Source organism: Humulus lupulus, chromosome 4 (assembly GCF_963169125.1).
Source record: "Humulus lupulus chromosome 4, drHumLupu1.1, whole genome shotgun sequence".
Taxonomy (NCBI): domain Eukaryota; kingdom Viridiplantae; phylum Streptophyta; class Magnoliopsida; order Rosales; family Cannabaceae; genus Humulus; species Humulus lupulus.
This window is the reverse complement of record NC_084796.1, coordinates 126,320,018-126,338,935: the sequence shown is the minus strand read 5'-3', so window position 1 is coordinate 126,338,935 and position 18,918 is coordinate 126,320,018. Positions and strand designations below refer to the sequence as shown.

General features: G+C 39.0%; 1 protein-coding gene across 1 annotated transcript; it reads right to left on the bottom strand.

The window, feature by feature from the left end:
* Positions 1–13,621: 13,621 nt before the first annotated feature.
* LOC133832529 (B3 domain-containing protein REM19-like) lies at positions 13,622–15,057 on the bottom strand. Its single transcript, XM_062262863.1, has 5 exons — positions 14,911–15,057; positions 14,485–14,764; positions 14,251–14,403; positions 13,996–14,165; positions 13,622–13,876 (listed from the first exon to the last, which is right to left on the bottom strand). Exons 1-5 carry the CDS (start codon positions 15,055–15,057, stop codon positions 13,622–13,624), a joined length of 1,005 nt encoding a protein of 334 aa, XP_062118847.1.
* Positions 15,058–18,918: the final 3,861 nt, after the last annotated feature.

Here is an 18,918-nt window from a genome sequence, read left to right as displayed (position 1 = left end):
GTACTTGAGCGAGAATGGCGGCCCGAACGTCTGTCGGCAGGCTCTTTCCTACTTGGATGATTCTGGTCGGGTCAGTTTCACTGATGCACACTTCTTCTATTTCGTCCATTGGCTCCAGGACGCGATCGTCTCCTATTCGCGGGTCCAGATCATCCTCTTCCGGGACTACTTGCTCGGTAGGAAGGAGAGTTGGCTCGATGGGCTCCTCCCGGACCATGTATATGGGACAGGCAGAGACGTGGTAACACTTTCGGGCCCTCTTTTGGTCTCCCCGGACAGTCCCTACCCCTCCGCTGTCGCATGGGAACTTCATGCAAAGATGGCGGATGGAGGTGATGGCCCCGAATTCGACCAGTGCGGGCCGGCCAAAGATAACGTTGTAAGCGGTGGGGCAATCCACGACAACAAAGGTGCAGAACTTGAACGAGTGCTGCAATTCATCCCCCAGCGTCACCGGCAGCTGGATCTTTCCCATGGGGAGAAGTGCATCTCCGTTAAAGCCGTAAATTTGGGTCAGGCAGGACGCCAGATCTGCTTCCGTCAGGCCAATGGCGGAGAAGGCGGGTTTGAACAACAAGTTGACAGAGCTCCCGTCATCCACTAACACGCGGGACACCAATTTGTTGGCGATTTGGGCATCTATGACCAGCGGATCATGGTGCGGAAAATGGATGTTGCGGGCATCTTCCTCCGTGAAGGTGATGGGGAGGTTCATCAGTTTAGGGCGCTGTGCCAGGGTCTGGACAAGGGCGCAAACTTCCTGGTCGTGGTCCAGCTCGCTCAGGTAGCGCTTTTGGTCATTCCTCGAAGGTCCTCCTAGTTGAGGTCCTCCCGAGATGGTCACCACATGTCCGTCCACTCGAGGGGGTGATGCCCCGGAAGAATAGGGCATTCCGGGGCCGGGGGCCTGCGCAGCGATGGTCCCCTGAGGGGCCTGTGCTGAAGGTCCCTGTGCATACCCTCCCTGGGGTGGGTATGCACGAGTCGTCACCGGCGTCGTGGATTGCCCGGGACACCCACGGGCATTCTTACCCACTGGTGGAGGTGCCCCAGCTTGATGAGGTTTTCAATCATCTTTGAGCTGTCGACACTCCTCGGTGGTGTGGCCAACGTCTTTGTGATAAGCGCACCTTTTGCTGGTGTCTCTCGGATTCCTTCCCCCCTTAAACATGGGGCTAGGCTTCCAGTAGTGGACCGCTCTCTCTCTCGCCTGATATATATTTTCCCGAGTGTCCACCAAGTTGGTGTATTCTGAATATTGGGGCTCGTAGCCCCTCTTCCCCTTTTTGGCCAGCTCAGGCCGGTTCTGGCCTTTGCCCGATCGCTTCCCCCGGGAGGGATTCACGCTTGCCTCAGTTACTCCCGTTTGCGATTGGTGGGCTACGACGGGGGCCAGGCTGTGCCCTGCCGGAGCGATGCCATAACCGGAGAAGTGGGTTGATTGGGCCAGGGCATACCCCGAGGCGGTAGGGCCATATACCGTAGGGGTGTAACTGATGCCGGGCGTGACGGCCGACCCCGGGACTATGGGGGGCGTGGCGTAGGACTGCGCAGGGAAATGTCCCGCGCCTCCCGGAACCGTCTGATGGATGGGGTGAGGAGCTGGGGGCCATCCGAAGGCCTGGATCTGAGCCTCCTCCCAGTTGATGATTCCTTGGGCCCTCCTGATGAATTCTTCCAAAGTGGCAGCTTTACTGCGCTGCATGTCATCCCAAAGTGGTGATCCGTCCCGTATCCCGGACTGCAGTGCCACCAGGCGCTGTCCGTCATCGACCTTTGTCTTGGAGGCTTCTTCAGTAAAGCGCTGGATGTAGGCTCTCAATGTCTCCGCGGGTAGTTGCTTAATGTTGGCGAGGGCGCTGATTTGCATGTCCATCCTCATGGCGGCCATGAACTGCTTCCGAAATGCTGACTGCAGCCCGGACCATGATTGGATGGACCCCGGTTTAAGCCTTTTCCACCATTCTTCGGCGGGACCGCCCAACGTGATGGAAAATCAGAGGCTTTTTCCGTCGTCGCTGACGTGAGCCACGGTCATGAGTCGGTTGTACCGGGACAAGTGATCCCTAGGATCTGTATTTCCAGTATAGGCAGTGAGGCTCGGCATCTTGAACCCCTTGGGCAGTACGGCGTCTAGGATGTGCCTCGCGCACGGCTCTTTATCCTCTTCATCGGAGTTAGTGTCCGCGCCTTCCTGCTTGCGGACCAGGCGATCAGTGACCTTTTTTAATGCGGCCATCTGTTCCATGAGCAGCTTGGCCGTGCTATCCTCCAGGGGTATTCTCTCGTTTCTCCTGTCGTTAATGTCGTTCCTGAGGTCGCCGCCTCGAGGGAGGATTTTTTACTTGCGGGCCTGATCCTTCCGGCCATTCAGTCCATCGCGTAAATCTATCCGAGAAGTGTCGTCCCCTGAACTGAGAGCGTGACGATCCTCGCGGCGAGACCGTTCCCAACGGTTCTTGTTGACCGAGGCACTTGGGTGCAAAGAGCTTTCCCGCCCGTTTGGCTCTGGGGCGTGCCGGGGCTGCTCGTTCCGTGGCCACGCTCCCTGCGGATCGATTGGTCGGCCTCGTCCTGGGACGGGGCGCACCTTCTCTTTCCTAGGCAACGGCCGTGAACGTACCCTGGCTTTCTCGACAGGGGTGGTCTTCTCGCAGGTCTTCCGTCGCTCCTTGTTCAGGACTCTCGGAGCCGGATCGGGAAAAGGCTCTGGGGGACGGACCGGGCAAGCACCCCTGGGGCCCCCGACTTGCTCTGGGGGAGCGGGTTGTTGCGTTTCTGGAAGAGGGCCAGCTGTGGGGTCGGCTGCTGGGCCCTGTGCGGCCATTAGCGCCTGTAGGGCTCGTAGAGACTCTTGCACCCAGAGGTGCGCCTCCACCTACTCAGCCATCCTGGCTTCCTGATCCAGGATTTGCTGCCTTAGTCTAATCACCTCCGAGTCCTGCTGATCGTCGCGGGGGATCTCAGGATCCGCGGCTTCGTCGTCATACTCCCCCTCGTTTTCTTCCTCGTAGTAATCTTCTTCGTTTTCTAATTCGTACTCTGTCCCACCCTCGTAGTCTTGCGACTCGTCTTGGTGAGATGTCTGAGGAGGCACGTCCTCGGGCGGGTCCTGAGGAATATTCTGAGAAGGCGGCGGGTCCCCGTTGCCCTGCTCTGGATTGGTAGGGTCGAAGGTGGTGTGTCGTGTGTTCACCATCGTAACAAAGGCCTGACGTTGGCGCTAGCTTCCTTCAGCTCTACATGAAAGCACCAAACTGTTAACCGAGATTTTTGGCAACTCTATTAATTAAAAATATTTACTGGTAATAATTATGAAATTAGGAGATCGACACGGGGTTTTTACGTGGTTGGGGCATTAACTGGCCTTAGTCCACGAGTCAATATATTAGAGCTAGAAGAAGCTTTTACAATGGAGTTTTCTATCAATATCTAAATAGAGTTTCTGTCTTTTTTCCTTTTTTTTTCTTCGAGAGCCTTTACAGTGCTCAGCAGCTTATATTTATAAGCCAGTGGGAACATCGGATCTCGGCTGGGCTGGGCCAAACCCAGGCCCATCAGGGAGACGGATACAAGCGACCTCTGTCATGGAGGCCCAAAACAAAAAGATATACAATATCCGAAACTCCAACCAGCTAAAGCTCAATAGGTTGATCTTAGAACTATGCCTCGCCCGACAAAACGACACTTTGGCTCTGACCACTCTGAGTCACGAGGCTGATCCAGGAGACAAGACCAGTCAGAGTACTTGGCTGCGCAGTCCTGACACATCAGTGTGCAATCCCGAGGTGAACCTTTCTGCAAGCGAAAAGTGGGGACAACGCCCACGCGAAATGAGGCGGCTTCAGGGTCCTGGACGCTTGGCCCCTTCAGCTGGGGATTAGGTGATCCAGGTCCGTTTACCATGGGCCCGCTCCATTTACCATGAGCCTGGACCATATCAGGATCTGGGACCACAACGCGTAGGCCGCGATGGTTCGAGCGCTCCGGGCATCGCCCGGATCATCCTCGTCGAGGACGAACCCGGAGGGGCATCCCGGACCCTCCAATGGGCCGAGTCCCGAGTCCCCGGTCCATACTTGTCCCCTTGGGAACTCTCCATACCAAGAGACCTTGGGCCGGGCCAACGTGCCGAGCTTGCCCTCTAACAGCGGGCCGAAAACGAAGGCCCAGAGCCCATGCAGGAAATGGGGATAACAGTTAGATTTCGAAAGATAGATAATTATAGGTCAAATTCTACTAGACTCACCCCTACAGTGACTACTAGGACTAAATCTATGATTATTGAAACTGTGGGTCTAGCTCATAAAATAAGAGATTTTTTTTCTTATTTTTATCGAATAATAGGTTATGAGTTTACAACTCTATTTTACTAGTGTTATTTTTGACTCTCGCCAACCAGGACAAGGATATCATAGATTAGTTAAAAACCTAAAGAAATAGAGATATGATTATTTTTTGTATTTTTTCTCATATCTTACATATTTTTGGTATATGTTGTGATTTTTCTTGAAATATGTGTGAATAGAAGTTTTATTGAGCAAATGTGATTGATTTCTATTTTATTGGTAATTTTTAGTTTTAAGTTAAGTAGTGTCTACTCCCATCCTTTCTCAACTTTTGATATTGACAACTCATTAAGATATGTAAACATACCATTATTATCTATTATAGTCATATCATATAGTTGACCATAGGTCAATTCAATCTCAATTCTTAGTGGTTAGTATTCTAACTGATTGTATTATTTGAGTTCTTTGACTTGTTCGTTACCAGCTTACCCTACGAACTAGCCCATACTTACATCTCGGAAACTCGGTAGTATAATTGAGTAGGAGTGTTAATAATAGATATGAACATCTATAGCTTCTGATGAAGAAGTGAAATGATGGTTTCCTTTTATTTTGGTTCAAGGTGTTAAATGATAGAGATCTCATTTCAGTAATTAAATTAGTTTACTGAAATATCATTAACAAGGAAGTAAGTGTTTTAAGGATAAAATACAATGAGCGGTAAAACGGTATTTTAGTCTTATCTCATTGTAGACCATCTATAGAGGATTGAGTGAAAATTATGGTTGTAACAATGAATAATTAATAGTGTATCTATATTTTTTATAGAGCTTTCTATGAACTCAAGATTGCAATTCTGAGTCTATAGTGGAGTCACGAGGAATTAATAGTAAATTTATTTGTTAGATTTATGATAACTTATTGGAGCTTGATTTCATAGGCCCATGGTCCCCATTGTACCTTGGATAAAATCATCTAGATAGTCTCAATTATTTGATATAATTATCAAGTAGAATTATCAAAGTTGACTAAGTCAATTTTGGATAGTTTTACAGAGTTATGTAATTTAGAGAAGAAAAGAGAAATTATGGCAGATTTATTAATTAAGATAAATTGGTATCTAAATTAATAAATAAGTTAAATCAATGTTCAAATTTAAATAATTAATTTGATAAAGGATTTAAATGATTATTTAATTAATTAATTAAATCAATAGAAAATAATACAAACCTTGTTTTTAAGTCCAATAGGCTTATAATCATATGGGAAATTTCACGAGCCTAAAGCCCATGATAATTTCGACCTAGGGCTTTAAAATGGCTATTATTTTATTGATTTTTTAATTAAATTAAATGGCCTAATTGAGTCTATAAAAGGAGTGCTTAGAGAGAAGTCACAAGTTAAGATTTCTGAGACGATAGATAAGTTTAATCACTGGTTTTCTGATAGTTTTAGATTCTCTCTAAACAAAAGTCCTTTTCTAAGCCTCTTTTCTATTCTCTCTTCTTCTCTCTATATCTATCTCATGTGTTGAGAATTGCCCACACTAGTCTAGGTGATTCTAAGGATACATTGGAAGGCTGTGAAGAAAATAGAACATCGGTTCAGTTTCTTGATAATACTCTGCAACAGAGAGGATACAAGAGTTAGAGAAACTGAAGGAAAGACTCTTTCATTCTTCTGCGTATACTGTAAGTATTTTTGTCTTTGTTTCTCTTTGAATTCAATTTTAGAAACATGTTCTAGGTTATCTCATATTAATTTGTTTAATATTAGATCTACATGAAAATAAATAAAGATCCTGTATAAGTTTTCCTAACATGAAGAACCAGAAATAATGGCTGAAACAAACAGAAATATAAGTATTTCCCCAGCTGTAAGGCAACAAATGCGTCAAGCTCTTAGAAAATCTGATTGATTACAAAAACCAAGTGAGACAATTCAAAATGAGTTGCAAGAAGAACCTCAATAAAGAATTGCAAATGAAATGAATTCACTCAAAAAGACTACGGGCAGGACTACATTGGCAAATCTTACTAAGAGAAACAATGACTTGATGAAAATAAATTGGAATGAAAAAGGCCAACCAGTTGGTGCTAACTCAGTTCAATTTTCTTCTTTTGTGGGTGCTCTTGGGAGGGAGATAGTTCCTTATACTATTTCAGATTGGAGGAAAATTTCTCCAATCATGAGAGACATTCTTTGGGCATCTATTCATGTAGCATTTAAAAGTTTTGTTACAACATTTGTTCTTTTCTTTAATATTCAGATCTCATCATAAACATATAACATGTTATTCTATATCTTATTGTAGGCAAAATATGATTTACATGAAACTTGGCAAAAGAAGACGTGCTTTGAAATGATGGTAGACCTATGGAGATCTACAAAATTTAGACTAGTCAAGGATATTATTGTTGCTGAAACTGAGAATGAACGACTAGCATTAAAGCCAAATTGCATAAAAAGTGATGTAGAATGGAGGGCGTTTGTTAAACAAAAAACTAGTAAAGAACATATGGTAAGATTTGAAATAAGTGATAGAATATGTAAGTAGAGATCAAAATATTTTTTTTCCTAATGTTGGTTTCTTATTAAATAGGCTATAAGGGCCAAATGTCAAAAGAGGAGAAAGAAAAGTGTTCCACACACCTTAAGTCGAAGAAGATATGCTCGAACAATCAATGATATGGTAACAATTAATATTTTTAGTGAATATATTTTGGTTCTTATTATTAGTCTTTTTTTTCTTATATTCTACATTTTTTTATTGTGTAGACAAAACAAACTGAAGGGGGAAAAGTAACTAGGATCTATGCTTTTCAGAGAGCCCATACCAAGAAGAACGGTGAACCAATCAACGAAACAACATCTAAAGTTTCTCTGAGTATTTATTATTTAATTTTGGATATTTATACTTGTTCACTATTATTGTCATTAGCTGTACTATTTTATATGTAGGAAGAATTGGCTGAAATTATACACGAAGACCCAAAATCTGGAACTACAAACAATACCGATGAGGATGCATTAACAAAATTATTTGGTAATCCAAAATCTGGACGCTTAATCGGACAAGGAAGGGGGGTACCAAGGTCAAAATTAATTGTTGTTAATATTTGTAAAGACAAGATGACATTGTTGGAAGAAGGGCAGTTAAATATGAAGATTCAAATTGCTAAAATGTTGAATATACTTAAAGGACACTTGGTAACCATTCTTTCTTGCACTTATATAACTAAAAAAAATTATTTTTGAAATGAATCTTATCTTGCTGTTTATATTTAGGGTGGTAGAGCAACAACAAGTGAGGGGCAGTCCCACAATTTCCACAATCCAACAATATTCCTTCTCCTAAGGTAAATCTTCAATTTGTTTTCTTTCTTTTTATGGAGACAAATACAAAAATTAAAATATTATCTTCAAAATTAATTTTGTAGAGTGTTGGAGATAAAAAGGGCCATAACTTTACAGAAGCAAGGACTGCTTGCTAGTTGCTCGATTGGTCAAATGCAATTATTGCTGACGGACGTTGGGATTCTAGTGATCAAAACATAGAGGTGCACGGAATTCCTCTTGGACCAGATTTTATGCATGTATGGGTTGATGTTACTGTTGTGCCTGGTGCTTATTTATTTCGTCCTAACTATGCGATGCTTACTATATGAGAAGCTGTTGGTTCAACAGTTGCATGGCCTTCTCAAAAGGTTATTCCACGAGGTATTTATTTGGTTATTTTATTATATAAATGCTTGTTCAACGTTAACCGATATGCAATCCAAGTTTATCATAGTATTATTTGATTGATTTGATAGGGAAGATGAGAAAGACAAAATGATAACGGGGCGAGTTTGAATTAATAATATGCACCATTTAATTAAAGTTCTAAGGTCACTTGAGTATAGATAGTTGTAGTAATATGTGTAATGTAATAACTTGTTTATTATTCAAACTCAATTATTGTAAATTTGGTTATGTGTCATGATATAATTGAATATTTTAGATGAATGATATGATATTTCATGACCTCATTAGTTTTTCTTTTATGTTTTATTTACTAGATTCAACAAGTGAAGTGCAAAAGAAAATTTGATTTGGACGGCTTTGGTGTGCTGACATTTGGAAGATCATGAATTCCTACCTTTACTTTTGAATATGCAACTGTTTAAGACTATTTTGTTGACTATTGTGAGAATGTTTTGTTTATGTTAATTAGGCAGTGTTGAATATCTTAAGACTTTTGGAATTTGTTTAGATAATCTTGAATGTATTTTGACACAATTATTTAGTTATATGTGTTATGAACCATATAATTGGTACTCAAAAATATATTTGTACAATGTTAAGGGTGTCTTAAGTATATTAAATGAAGCGGGTTTGAATTAAAGCAATAACAAATGAATTATAATGTACAAGTTTATATGATAAAAATTCAAGCTTATCCAAATATTAGAATAATACAAAAAATGTACAATAACACTTGCTTATAAGCCTAAAATTATGTTATGCAAACTATGTTCTATAATGCAAAAAGTATGTTATTATAAAGTGTATCATAACACTACTTTATAAGTACAAAAAAGTTTTATACAATCTATTTATAAATAGCATAATGAAATACTTATCTAACTATTAAAATAACACAACAAAAGTGTTATCGTAGGCTATACCATAACATATGTCTATAACTATGGAAAAGTGTTATGCAAAGTGCTCCGACATACTATAACACCGCTTTCCTTAACACATCAAAAAGTCCTATGGTATATATTTGATAATTACTTTTTCGATTTGATTGAAAATATTTTTTCGTGTAGTGATTCCATCAATAATAAGTGAATAAAGGTTTCCGAACCAAGTTCTAGCCTTCGGAACATCGAATTCCACCAAACACGGTAGTGAAATCAATCCTGAGCACCCTAGGTTAAGTTCCCGCACCTAAAACCTTCTCAAAGAAAAAAATGTCCTTAAGAGTTGCGGCCCTAAGTCCTCCATGCCGTGGCCCACCTCCAACTAGAGGCCCAGCCTCCCCCAGCAACAGACACGCGTCGCTACCCTAAGCTTCCCATGTCACGACTCACCCTTCTTTTTGACTCCCATCTGTTCTAGAGGGCTGCGACACACCAAGAATAGAGCGGCGACCCGATCCCTTTGAACCCAGAAAAATCACCATTTCCAACAACCAAACCTCAATCAAATCAACCTAAAACCACCCCAATGACATAATTTAACTATCGCAAACACCCTAACATGTTCCCAGCAACAAAACCCAACAAGAACCTAGCTTAAATCCCCATTCAAAACTTCAATTCAATCTTTAACATCAAAAACCCAAGAACACTAAAACTCAGCCAAGAACTACATAATTAAATGGCTAAAATAATAATTCAAACCTTACCTCAATTGAAGATTGAATCCACCAAATTGCTACTAAGTTACTCCCCAAAATTCCAGCTCAAATCCTTGGGTTTCTAGCCCAAATCTCCCTTGGTTTCCACAAGTTAACTTGAGAGAGTTTCTAGAGGAAGAAAGAGTGAGAGAGAGAAGTGTCAGTTTTTGCAAAGTTCTATCTGTTTCCTTTGTTTTGTTTTGTCCACTTAAGTTACTTAAGTTAATCCCAAGGCTCAGGGTACCGAAAACATCCCCGAGGGCAAAATGGTCAATTTCCCCATTATTCCTTCCTAAACTCTCTAACTTCAAATATATCTCAATATATTTATGTTCATAACCCAATAACACAAATAAATATCTAATACCCAAAATACCCCTTAACTCGCCCCGAGTCGGGTATTGGGTCCCGTTGTGACTTTCCCGCTAACTAGCTCCCTATGATCGCCTTGAACCGAACGCTGCAAATATATCCACATAATAATGTGGTCTCCACAATTATAACAAATAATCACATTTATGCCCTCAACGGGATAAAATTACAAATATGCCCATTTAAGCTAAATAGGGCCTACATGCATACTAATACCCATAAACATGCATTTCATATATCCATATAATCATATAAGCATGCTTATCGCATAATCATGCATTAAGTCATTTAAATCACACATAAACCAATTATGCCCTTCGGCACACTAATCAAGGCCTTTAAGCCTTATTAGTGATTTTTGGGTCATTACACGTAACAGTCACCTTAGCCTTTTGGCTCTGGCTCTAAGTAACTAGCCCTTAAACTAGGCAAGCACTTTTGTTTTCATCGAACTTAAGGTCGGTCAAGAATGTTATGATTATGTTGATAATGCTTTTGTCGATTAGATCTAATCTTTTCAGTTTGCGTTAAACAAGCTAATACAGTTCTTGACTCATAAGCCAATTAGATACGACCAATGCTCAATACTACTGTTAAACTTGACAAATAAGTCACAACTTCACAATCACTACTATCACCATTGTTGTTTCCTGACTCATACGTCAGTGACTTACAAAGATGAGAAAAAATACTAAGCATTTAATAAGCATTCCATATATACAAATAGAGCATCAAAATGCCTCATCAATAACCATGCATGTCACTTACTGAGTGTAGTTTTCTTACCTCTGGTTCGAGCATGGAATAATAAAAGAACGACCCTTGAGAACGATCGGTCCTTAAGTCCCTTAGCGTTCACCTAGTCATAACCAAATATAAAACTCCCATCAATAAAAATGAGTAATAAAAGGTTCCCAGACCAAGACCTAGCCTCCGAGACGTCAAATCCTACGAAACTGGGTAGTAGGAACGATCCTGAGGCCTTAGGTTTGAGTTCCCACGATTAAAACACAATTTTGGCCAAAACTGCCCTTAAGTGTTGCAGCCCCACCCCACTGAGCCACGACCTACCTCACAAACAGAGGCGTCAACGAAAAATATCTGCACCATGTGCCGCGACCCGCCTCCCAGGTGTCCGGCCCCAAAGAACAGAGCCGCAGCGCCACCTTGAACCCAGCCAAAAACCTTCGTTTTTTCTCTTTTAAATTCTTCCAAACACCTACTCAAACATCTCCAAATCAAAAAATAAAAGCTCCCAAAGATCCTAATGGCCTAAAACCATCAAATCCCAAGGCTCAAACAAATCAAACACTCATCAACACATAAGATCCTATTCAAAGCTTAGAAACTAAAAAACTCAAAACTTAAAGCATACATTACCTCTGATTGAGTAGTTTCTCGCTAAATCCCTTTGAGTAATAAGCTTCTAATCTTCCTCTGAATTTCTATAACTCGATCCTTACTAGAATTGAAGTCCTAGAACTCAAGTTTCATTCCAAAATGCGACGAACGTTAAAAAATGGATAACAGGGGAAAGAGAAAAGGTGTTTGAACGTAGTTTTCCTTCTGACAGGTTACTTCAAGCTTAAGTAACCTCAAGTAGATCATAATGCTTGGGGTCCCAAAAACACCCTCGGGGTTAAAATAATCAAAATTCCTAGAATTTCCTCCTAATCTCACTAACTCCCAATATATCATCAAATAATCAGTCTCATTACCCAATATCTCGATAATTGACCCCGTTATGACAATACCGCTAAATGACATCCTAGGATTGTATCATTCCGAATAGCTAGAACATATCCACATAATAATGTGGCCTCATCCATAACTCACCAACATGCCTGAAAATATACAAACATGCCGTCAATGGGCCAAATTAGCAAAATACCTTTATAATGAAAAGTGGACCCACATGCATGCATTTATCATCATATAATAATATAACTCACATAATCATGCATATAATAATTTCATTTCATAATAAATCAGTTATGGCCCTCCTGACCTCCTAATCCAGGTTTTAAACCACATTTGGGATTTTGGGACATTACAATTTGGGCAACTTTGGTGGCCCAAGGGCTGCGAGTGGGCCACCATAGCTAGGTAGCTAGTTGGTATGCCATCTGTGCACCTAGCTGGAGTGCCACCTATGGGCCCAGCTGGTGCTCCTCCTGAGCACCCGGCTGATGTGGCGTAATATCCTCCAGCTGGCGTGGCCCCCATGCACCATTTGGAGTTGAAGCCCTACCTGTGCCATAAGATCGTAGCAAAGGTAAGGTTGATTACAACCTTGCCCCCACTACAACAATTTTTAGTATATATTACATTAAAATATAACATATATTTAAAAGTGCTATTGATAAATGATTAAAAAAAAACACGGAACAAATATTTTGGCGCCATATGAAATATACCCAGGCGCCAAATGAAAAAATTGGGTCTAATTTCTCTCAGCCATAATTTAATCCCTAAACCTAAGATACCCAAACAATTTCTCTCAGCCTCCATTGCCGCCTCTCTGCCTTTCTTTCTTGCACTCTGTATTCTCCTCCATTCACACTCTCTCACACACTTATCCTCTCTCACTCTCATCTCGTCTCATCTATCTCTACCTCACGACGTTGGTACGAGCTTCTGGAGCACACAACGGCTGTATCGCAGGATGTACATCACGCCGACTATCTGAAGTTCTTCAACTTACCACGACTCGTATTCTCCTCTGCTTACGTCATTTTAAGGTACGATACCATTACTTTCTTTTTCATCATATTTTACTGTATTTTAGTAATGTATTATTAATACAGTAGCTGATATTGATTGCTCTTCGGGCAAGAGAACAACTGAGAAAGTTCCTGTTTGCAACTTCCATGAGGTACTTTCATTTGATTTGCTGGGTTTTCGTTTCTTCTGGATTTGGCTCTGTTGTATTGCTAAAAATGAAAGCTTTGGGACTTTATTTATATTTGGGGGAGATTGAAAATTTGAAACTGTTTGCTCGGATAGTTATTTCAGAGTGTTTACTACATAATTTGATGTTGGGTATTGGGTTATTAGGTTGGTAACTCTGTTTCTTTCATTGTTAGTTTGGTTGTGATTTAGTTGAGAAGATTATATTTCAAACAATTTGGTCCCGAGTTCTTATGGTGGGAGTTTTGTCTTTTCTTGACTGAATTTGCTTCAGGCATATCTGATATTACTATAGCCATATATGTTTCAAGCATTCCTTTTCAAGGTTCTGTTAGGTCTCTCTCTCAGTCCCTTTTCAACGGTATTTCTTTTAGGAGAATAAAAGATTGATTGAATTTCTTAACTTGACATTGCTTTTGGTAGAATATCATTTTCTTCCTTGTGGCTGCTGTATTTGATAATACAGATTGTTGGCTGATGTGAATTTTACTGTATTTAGTAATGTATTTGAGCTTGTTATGGGAAAAGGAAAGGCAAGCAAATAAATGATAGTTCGAATCAAAAAGCAGTAAAAATTAATAAGGATCATATTTGAGAAATAGGGGAAGGCATAAAATTGAAACTACTCATTCATAGATTTGCATAATTACAACAGTTACTACTCTTGAGCCAAACCACTTTGTCTAAATATATAAACTTTCATCTCAGATTGATTTCTCTTAATCAGCTCAGAGATGCATACATCTCTTGGCTGAAGAGAGTTCCCTTTTGCAAATGCAGCCCACCCAACAGAAAATTTATAATCTGATTTATAAGCCAATAACTTCACATACCAATATTTCTCACCAACCCAAAGCATCTCAGTTTGTGTCTTTTCCTCAAAATAATGCACTCCAAAAGTACATGGAATATGCTGCACAAAAAAGCATTGATATTTAACTTTCATTTCAAGTACTCAAAAACAATTTTGATACAAATTAGTATGCATTTATCAATGAAATATATAACAGTAGAAGCAACGTTTGGACAAACCAGTACACATCCAAGCACGTGATTTGATCGCAAAATCACTTGGAAGTAAGGATTTTTCGAGAAGAATTGGCTGGCTGCTTCAGAAGCTCTGCTAAGTCCAGAAGATGAAGGCCTCTTACAAGTACCTTGATTACCAGTATTTGCTTCAGATGTCAGCTTCATAAAGCTGTCTGCATTTAATTTATAAACAAAATGTAAGCTGACTTTGCTTAAGAATGTTGAACATTATTCTTGAATCATTGTCTCATAGCATACCTGAAGGTTCAACTTTAATTTTCTCTTGTTCTATCTTTGCAATCAGGTTCTGTGGAATCATGTTGGCTTTATCATAATTAAAAGAAGATTCAACTTTCACACAAGGATTTCTCTTTCGCTTGGATGGTGTAGTTGTTCTTCTCTTATTTGCAACTGAAAACAACACTTGTAAGTAAGTCAATACTATAACCATAACTATTGCATTCCATTATATTAGTTAAGAGCATTTCTCACCTTGCTTGTTACATGCATCATCAGCTATCTTAACAATGGAAACTTTAAATGAAATTTCATTGCCATTGTTAGGAAGTTCAAATGTGCAAATATCACCCGCTCGCAGACTATTGTCCAGTGCGAATGCTTTCCAGCCATGGCTTAACAATTCAGCTCTGGGTAACACATTTCTTTGCCTCATCCTTAATTGGACAAACCAAGATCTACCATCCAAAACCCAAAGCCTTACCTCACATTCTTTCTTACTAATGTACTTCTCCACAAACTTGTATGGCAAGCACTGACCAAATGAAAAACAAGAACACAGAAAATATTAAACGAATCTGATCATCAAGGAAGACAGAAAATATATGCTATGGAAATAGATGCCAAGTTTATGAGTAAAAAGAAACTGATAATTTAACATGTATAAACTGGAAAACTTACAAAATTGCAACGGCCAGTTGTATACACTACACGCATAGTGACTGTGAAGGATGGCCTTTTAGTTTGAGGACAACTTGCTCTTTCAAGAGCTTGCTCCTTCATGGTGCTACAAGATTCTACTTTACTTGATCGGCTTTCTTTTGTCATGACATTAAGTTCTATAGCCTCATAAAGAAAAGTTATTTAGGGAATGATATCAGGACAACAATAATATTATTATAGAATAAGTAGAGCTCATGTTTACTTGGTAACATAGGGGAACAACCAAAGCTATATTCTTCATAAAAAGGTCAAGACTTTTAGATTGATTGTTGTTTGTTGAACAGTTCTTTCTCGTTATTGATTTTTGTTTGAAATATAAGTATAGGAAAGTAGTTAATTTGTTAGTTTCCCCTTATTTCCATATCTGATTGATTGTTAGTTTGTTGACTTTTTTTTTTTGAAGTAATATAAAAACTTGCTGATTTCAACTCTAAAAAAAATCTAAATTAATTTTATTTCCATTTTTATCAGTTGTATTATATTGATATAGACAAGGTAGCTCTTAGCTCTTACTGTCTTACATTCTCTTAATTTTGAATGAAGAAAATGCATATATTTTATTCTTACATTTGAGCATAAGGTCACTACACCAGTTCCTAGTTATTTGCCTTAATATATTTTTTTTCTTCTAGAGAGACTATCTACAATTCTACATGGTTACATGGGATACATCAAGGATTGTCTAACTCTAGATATCTATGGCGTATTTCATCACAGGTTAACAAGCCATATCTTCCGTTGGCGTCAGGGGAATATTCAATTCAAACTGGTGTCATGATTGTCGCATCCTTTTCTATTCTGGTATGGGAATTAGCTTTCTGTATTAATGTATTGTGTATTTGCAGCCTATAATATTCTTGTAATGACCCACTAATCTAGACTATTTGGACCATTAACGATTCTATACATAAAACTTACATTTTTGCGGAAATACCATAATTTATTGTAAACTTGTAGAAACAAAGGTTACTTTCATAAAATAAGTAGAATATGGGTACCCATTGTCTTTAAAACAAAAAAATAACTTAAAGTAAAAAGGGTTACATAGAAAATCCGGAAAAATACATTTAAAAAAAACATAAAAACATAAACAAGACTACATCCTCGAATCGAATAACGCTCGGCCCCTTGACTCCATTCACCATCGATACACATCCTCTAAGCGTCACGAATCTTTCCACCTGTAAAGCTTATTTCCTGCACATAAACAGAAAGGAATGAGCCTAATGCCCAGCAAGGAAAATCTAACACATAGTCATACACATAAATTTCATAATAAACGTAAAGACATATCATAACACATAATACACTTATTATAATGGCCATTATTACTTGGGGTCCCATAGACTAAACAAGCTTATGCCCATGAGATTAGTGGGGTCCTACCAGCTAAATAGGCATATGCCCACAATCTTTTTGGGGTCTTGTTAGTCAAATAGGGCATAAGCCCAAGCCTACAACAAACACATGCACAACATATTCATAACATATTCATAACATATCATAACATAACACATAAGATAACATAAACATAAACATATAGGTTCTAGCCTATTTTCCTTACCAAAGTTACCGAGATTATGGACTGAGTTGGGACTGTTGGAACACTCCTAAAACCATAAGAAAGAGTAAGTCTAAAGAAAGGAGATGAAATGAAAGAGATGGAAAGACTAAACCATAGAAAACATACTTACCGACTTATATGCTTAAAAGCTTGGATTCCCTAACCAAAATAAGAATAAGGTTAGGGGACTGAGTAGAAGGTTTTGAGAAAGGAAATAACATAAAATACAGAAAGGAACTAGAGTTTTGGGTTTACCTCAAAGATTGCAAGATCAATCTAACATCCACCGAAATACTATAGCACTCACTTCCCAAAGTGTTTGATAAGCTTATGATGTTTAAGCTTATAGTTTTTCCCCAAACCAAGTGTTTACACTCTCACACTCACTTAACACTAGCAGCCTCTGAACTTAGAGCAAATGGTGAATAATGGCTGGGTACTAGGTCCTATTTATAGAGTTTGGGAATGAAAATATCTTGATTTTACTTGAATAAAAATAATGGCTTTTTAATTGAAAATCATTTGAATAATCGTTCAGCAGAGACTGAAGACTCGTTCAAAAGATGCTGGACTGTTGAAGGAGTTTGAATGGCTGAAGGGAAAAGAATTCAAAAGTATTTGAATTCATGCTGGTGGAGGCGATATATCGCCCCCTATAGGCGATATATCGCTTGGACCTTTGTTCCCGAGGCGACCGTGCATCGATTCGTGTTTTCCGTATCTACGTGCTGCGATATATCGCCCCCTATAGCTGCGATATATCGGCATACGCTGAATATTTAAACACGAGTTTACACATTTTTAGCTAAGTTTGAATGGAGTAAACAGCCTTGACTAAGCCCTCAACGTACTCAAGGCTGCTGACTGACCCTATAACATTCAAACTTTACCCTTATTTAATTTAATCCTCAAAAATACTTAATCCTTAATTACCATTCATAACATGTGCTTAAAATCCTACTGGTTGATATCTAAACCTTATAATATAACAAATACTATCCTTAATATCAGTCATATAATCAAACCTTAGGTTATACTTAATATTCTTAAACTATAGGTTAAACTTAGAAAATCTATAAGTACTACTATGAGTGTCCAAATAATTCCCGGTCTGAACCAAAAATCCACAGTAACAAAGATAATGCTATAAATACTATCATACTATTATCTATCTTAGCTAAGTAAAGTTCTTGGACTCTACAATTCTGACTACCTATCACTTTATTTTTCAGAGTTTTGGCCTTGGATGGATTGTTGGGTCATGGCCATTATTTTGGGCCATATTCATCAGTTTTGCATTGGGAACTGCTTATTCAATCAATGTGAGTTTGTCTAATCTCAGAATTTTTCATATACAATGCCTTATCAGCAGATATTTTGAAATATATACTTAGTTTTCTGTCACCTAATGACAAAAGGTTAAGGTGGAAACTTTACAGAATCAATATATATATGCTTGTGTTGGAATAATTTTTTCGATTGGCATTTGGAATTTGATGTGATTTTATGCATAGATTATATATTTATCGAGTATTCACAATCCAGATTGATGTTTTGATATGGTGATTCACAAATTTGTAGGCCCTTCCAATTTACTTGGATAAAATGTTCAATCAGTATGTGGCTATAATTCTCTCTGTGATTTTTGTAAAGCTGTTGAGGATAATTAATATGCTCTTTAACTTAAGGAATAGCTTTACAAGTTGAAAATACGAATTATTGCTATCATCTACCACAGATATATCTTGGCATTAGTTCTGATTTCCTTATCTTGTCATAATAGGCCGGCAAGGGTGGTGAGCTTACACATGACGAGACAACAATTATAAGTGGGGCACTAGATTTAACTGAGAAGGTAAGGTCTTAACAGAAATATCATTATTCCTTACATTCATTTCCTTCTAATTTGCATGTATGCCAGTGATAGTATTATATCCAACTATTATATGAGGTGGACGTAAATCCTGGTGAATATGAAAGTTTATTTTACTTCTTCTACTTCTCTCTCTCTCTCTGAGTCTTTAGAACTATACCAAAGAGGCTAAAACTTATTTTTTTTAATTGTAATTTCATTTTGAAGTATAGCTATTTGAAACTCTGTGCTCATGCTAAATCTTTCTCTCTCTCGAGCTCGCTTATTCAATATTCTGTTTTAAAGTAGTTTGGATTTTTTTACTTTACTCCCCAGTCATCTTATCTTTTGGTTTAAAGAGCATTCTGAAACTTTTCTTATCATTATAGTTTCATTTTGATGTATAATGATTTCACTCTTTATGCTCATACTGAAATTGTAACTTGAATATGATAGTAAGCTTGCAATAATGTGTCATGATTAGAAAATCAGCATCTTACTTTCTTTCTATTATTAATTTTTTTTAAATCTTAAAAAACAGACAGCTGAG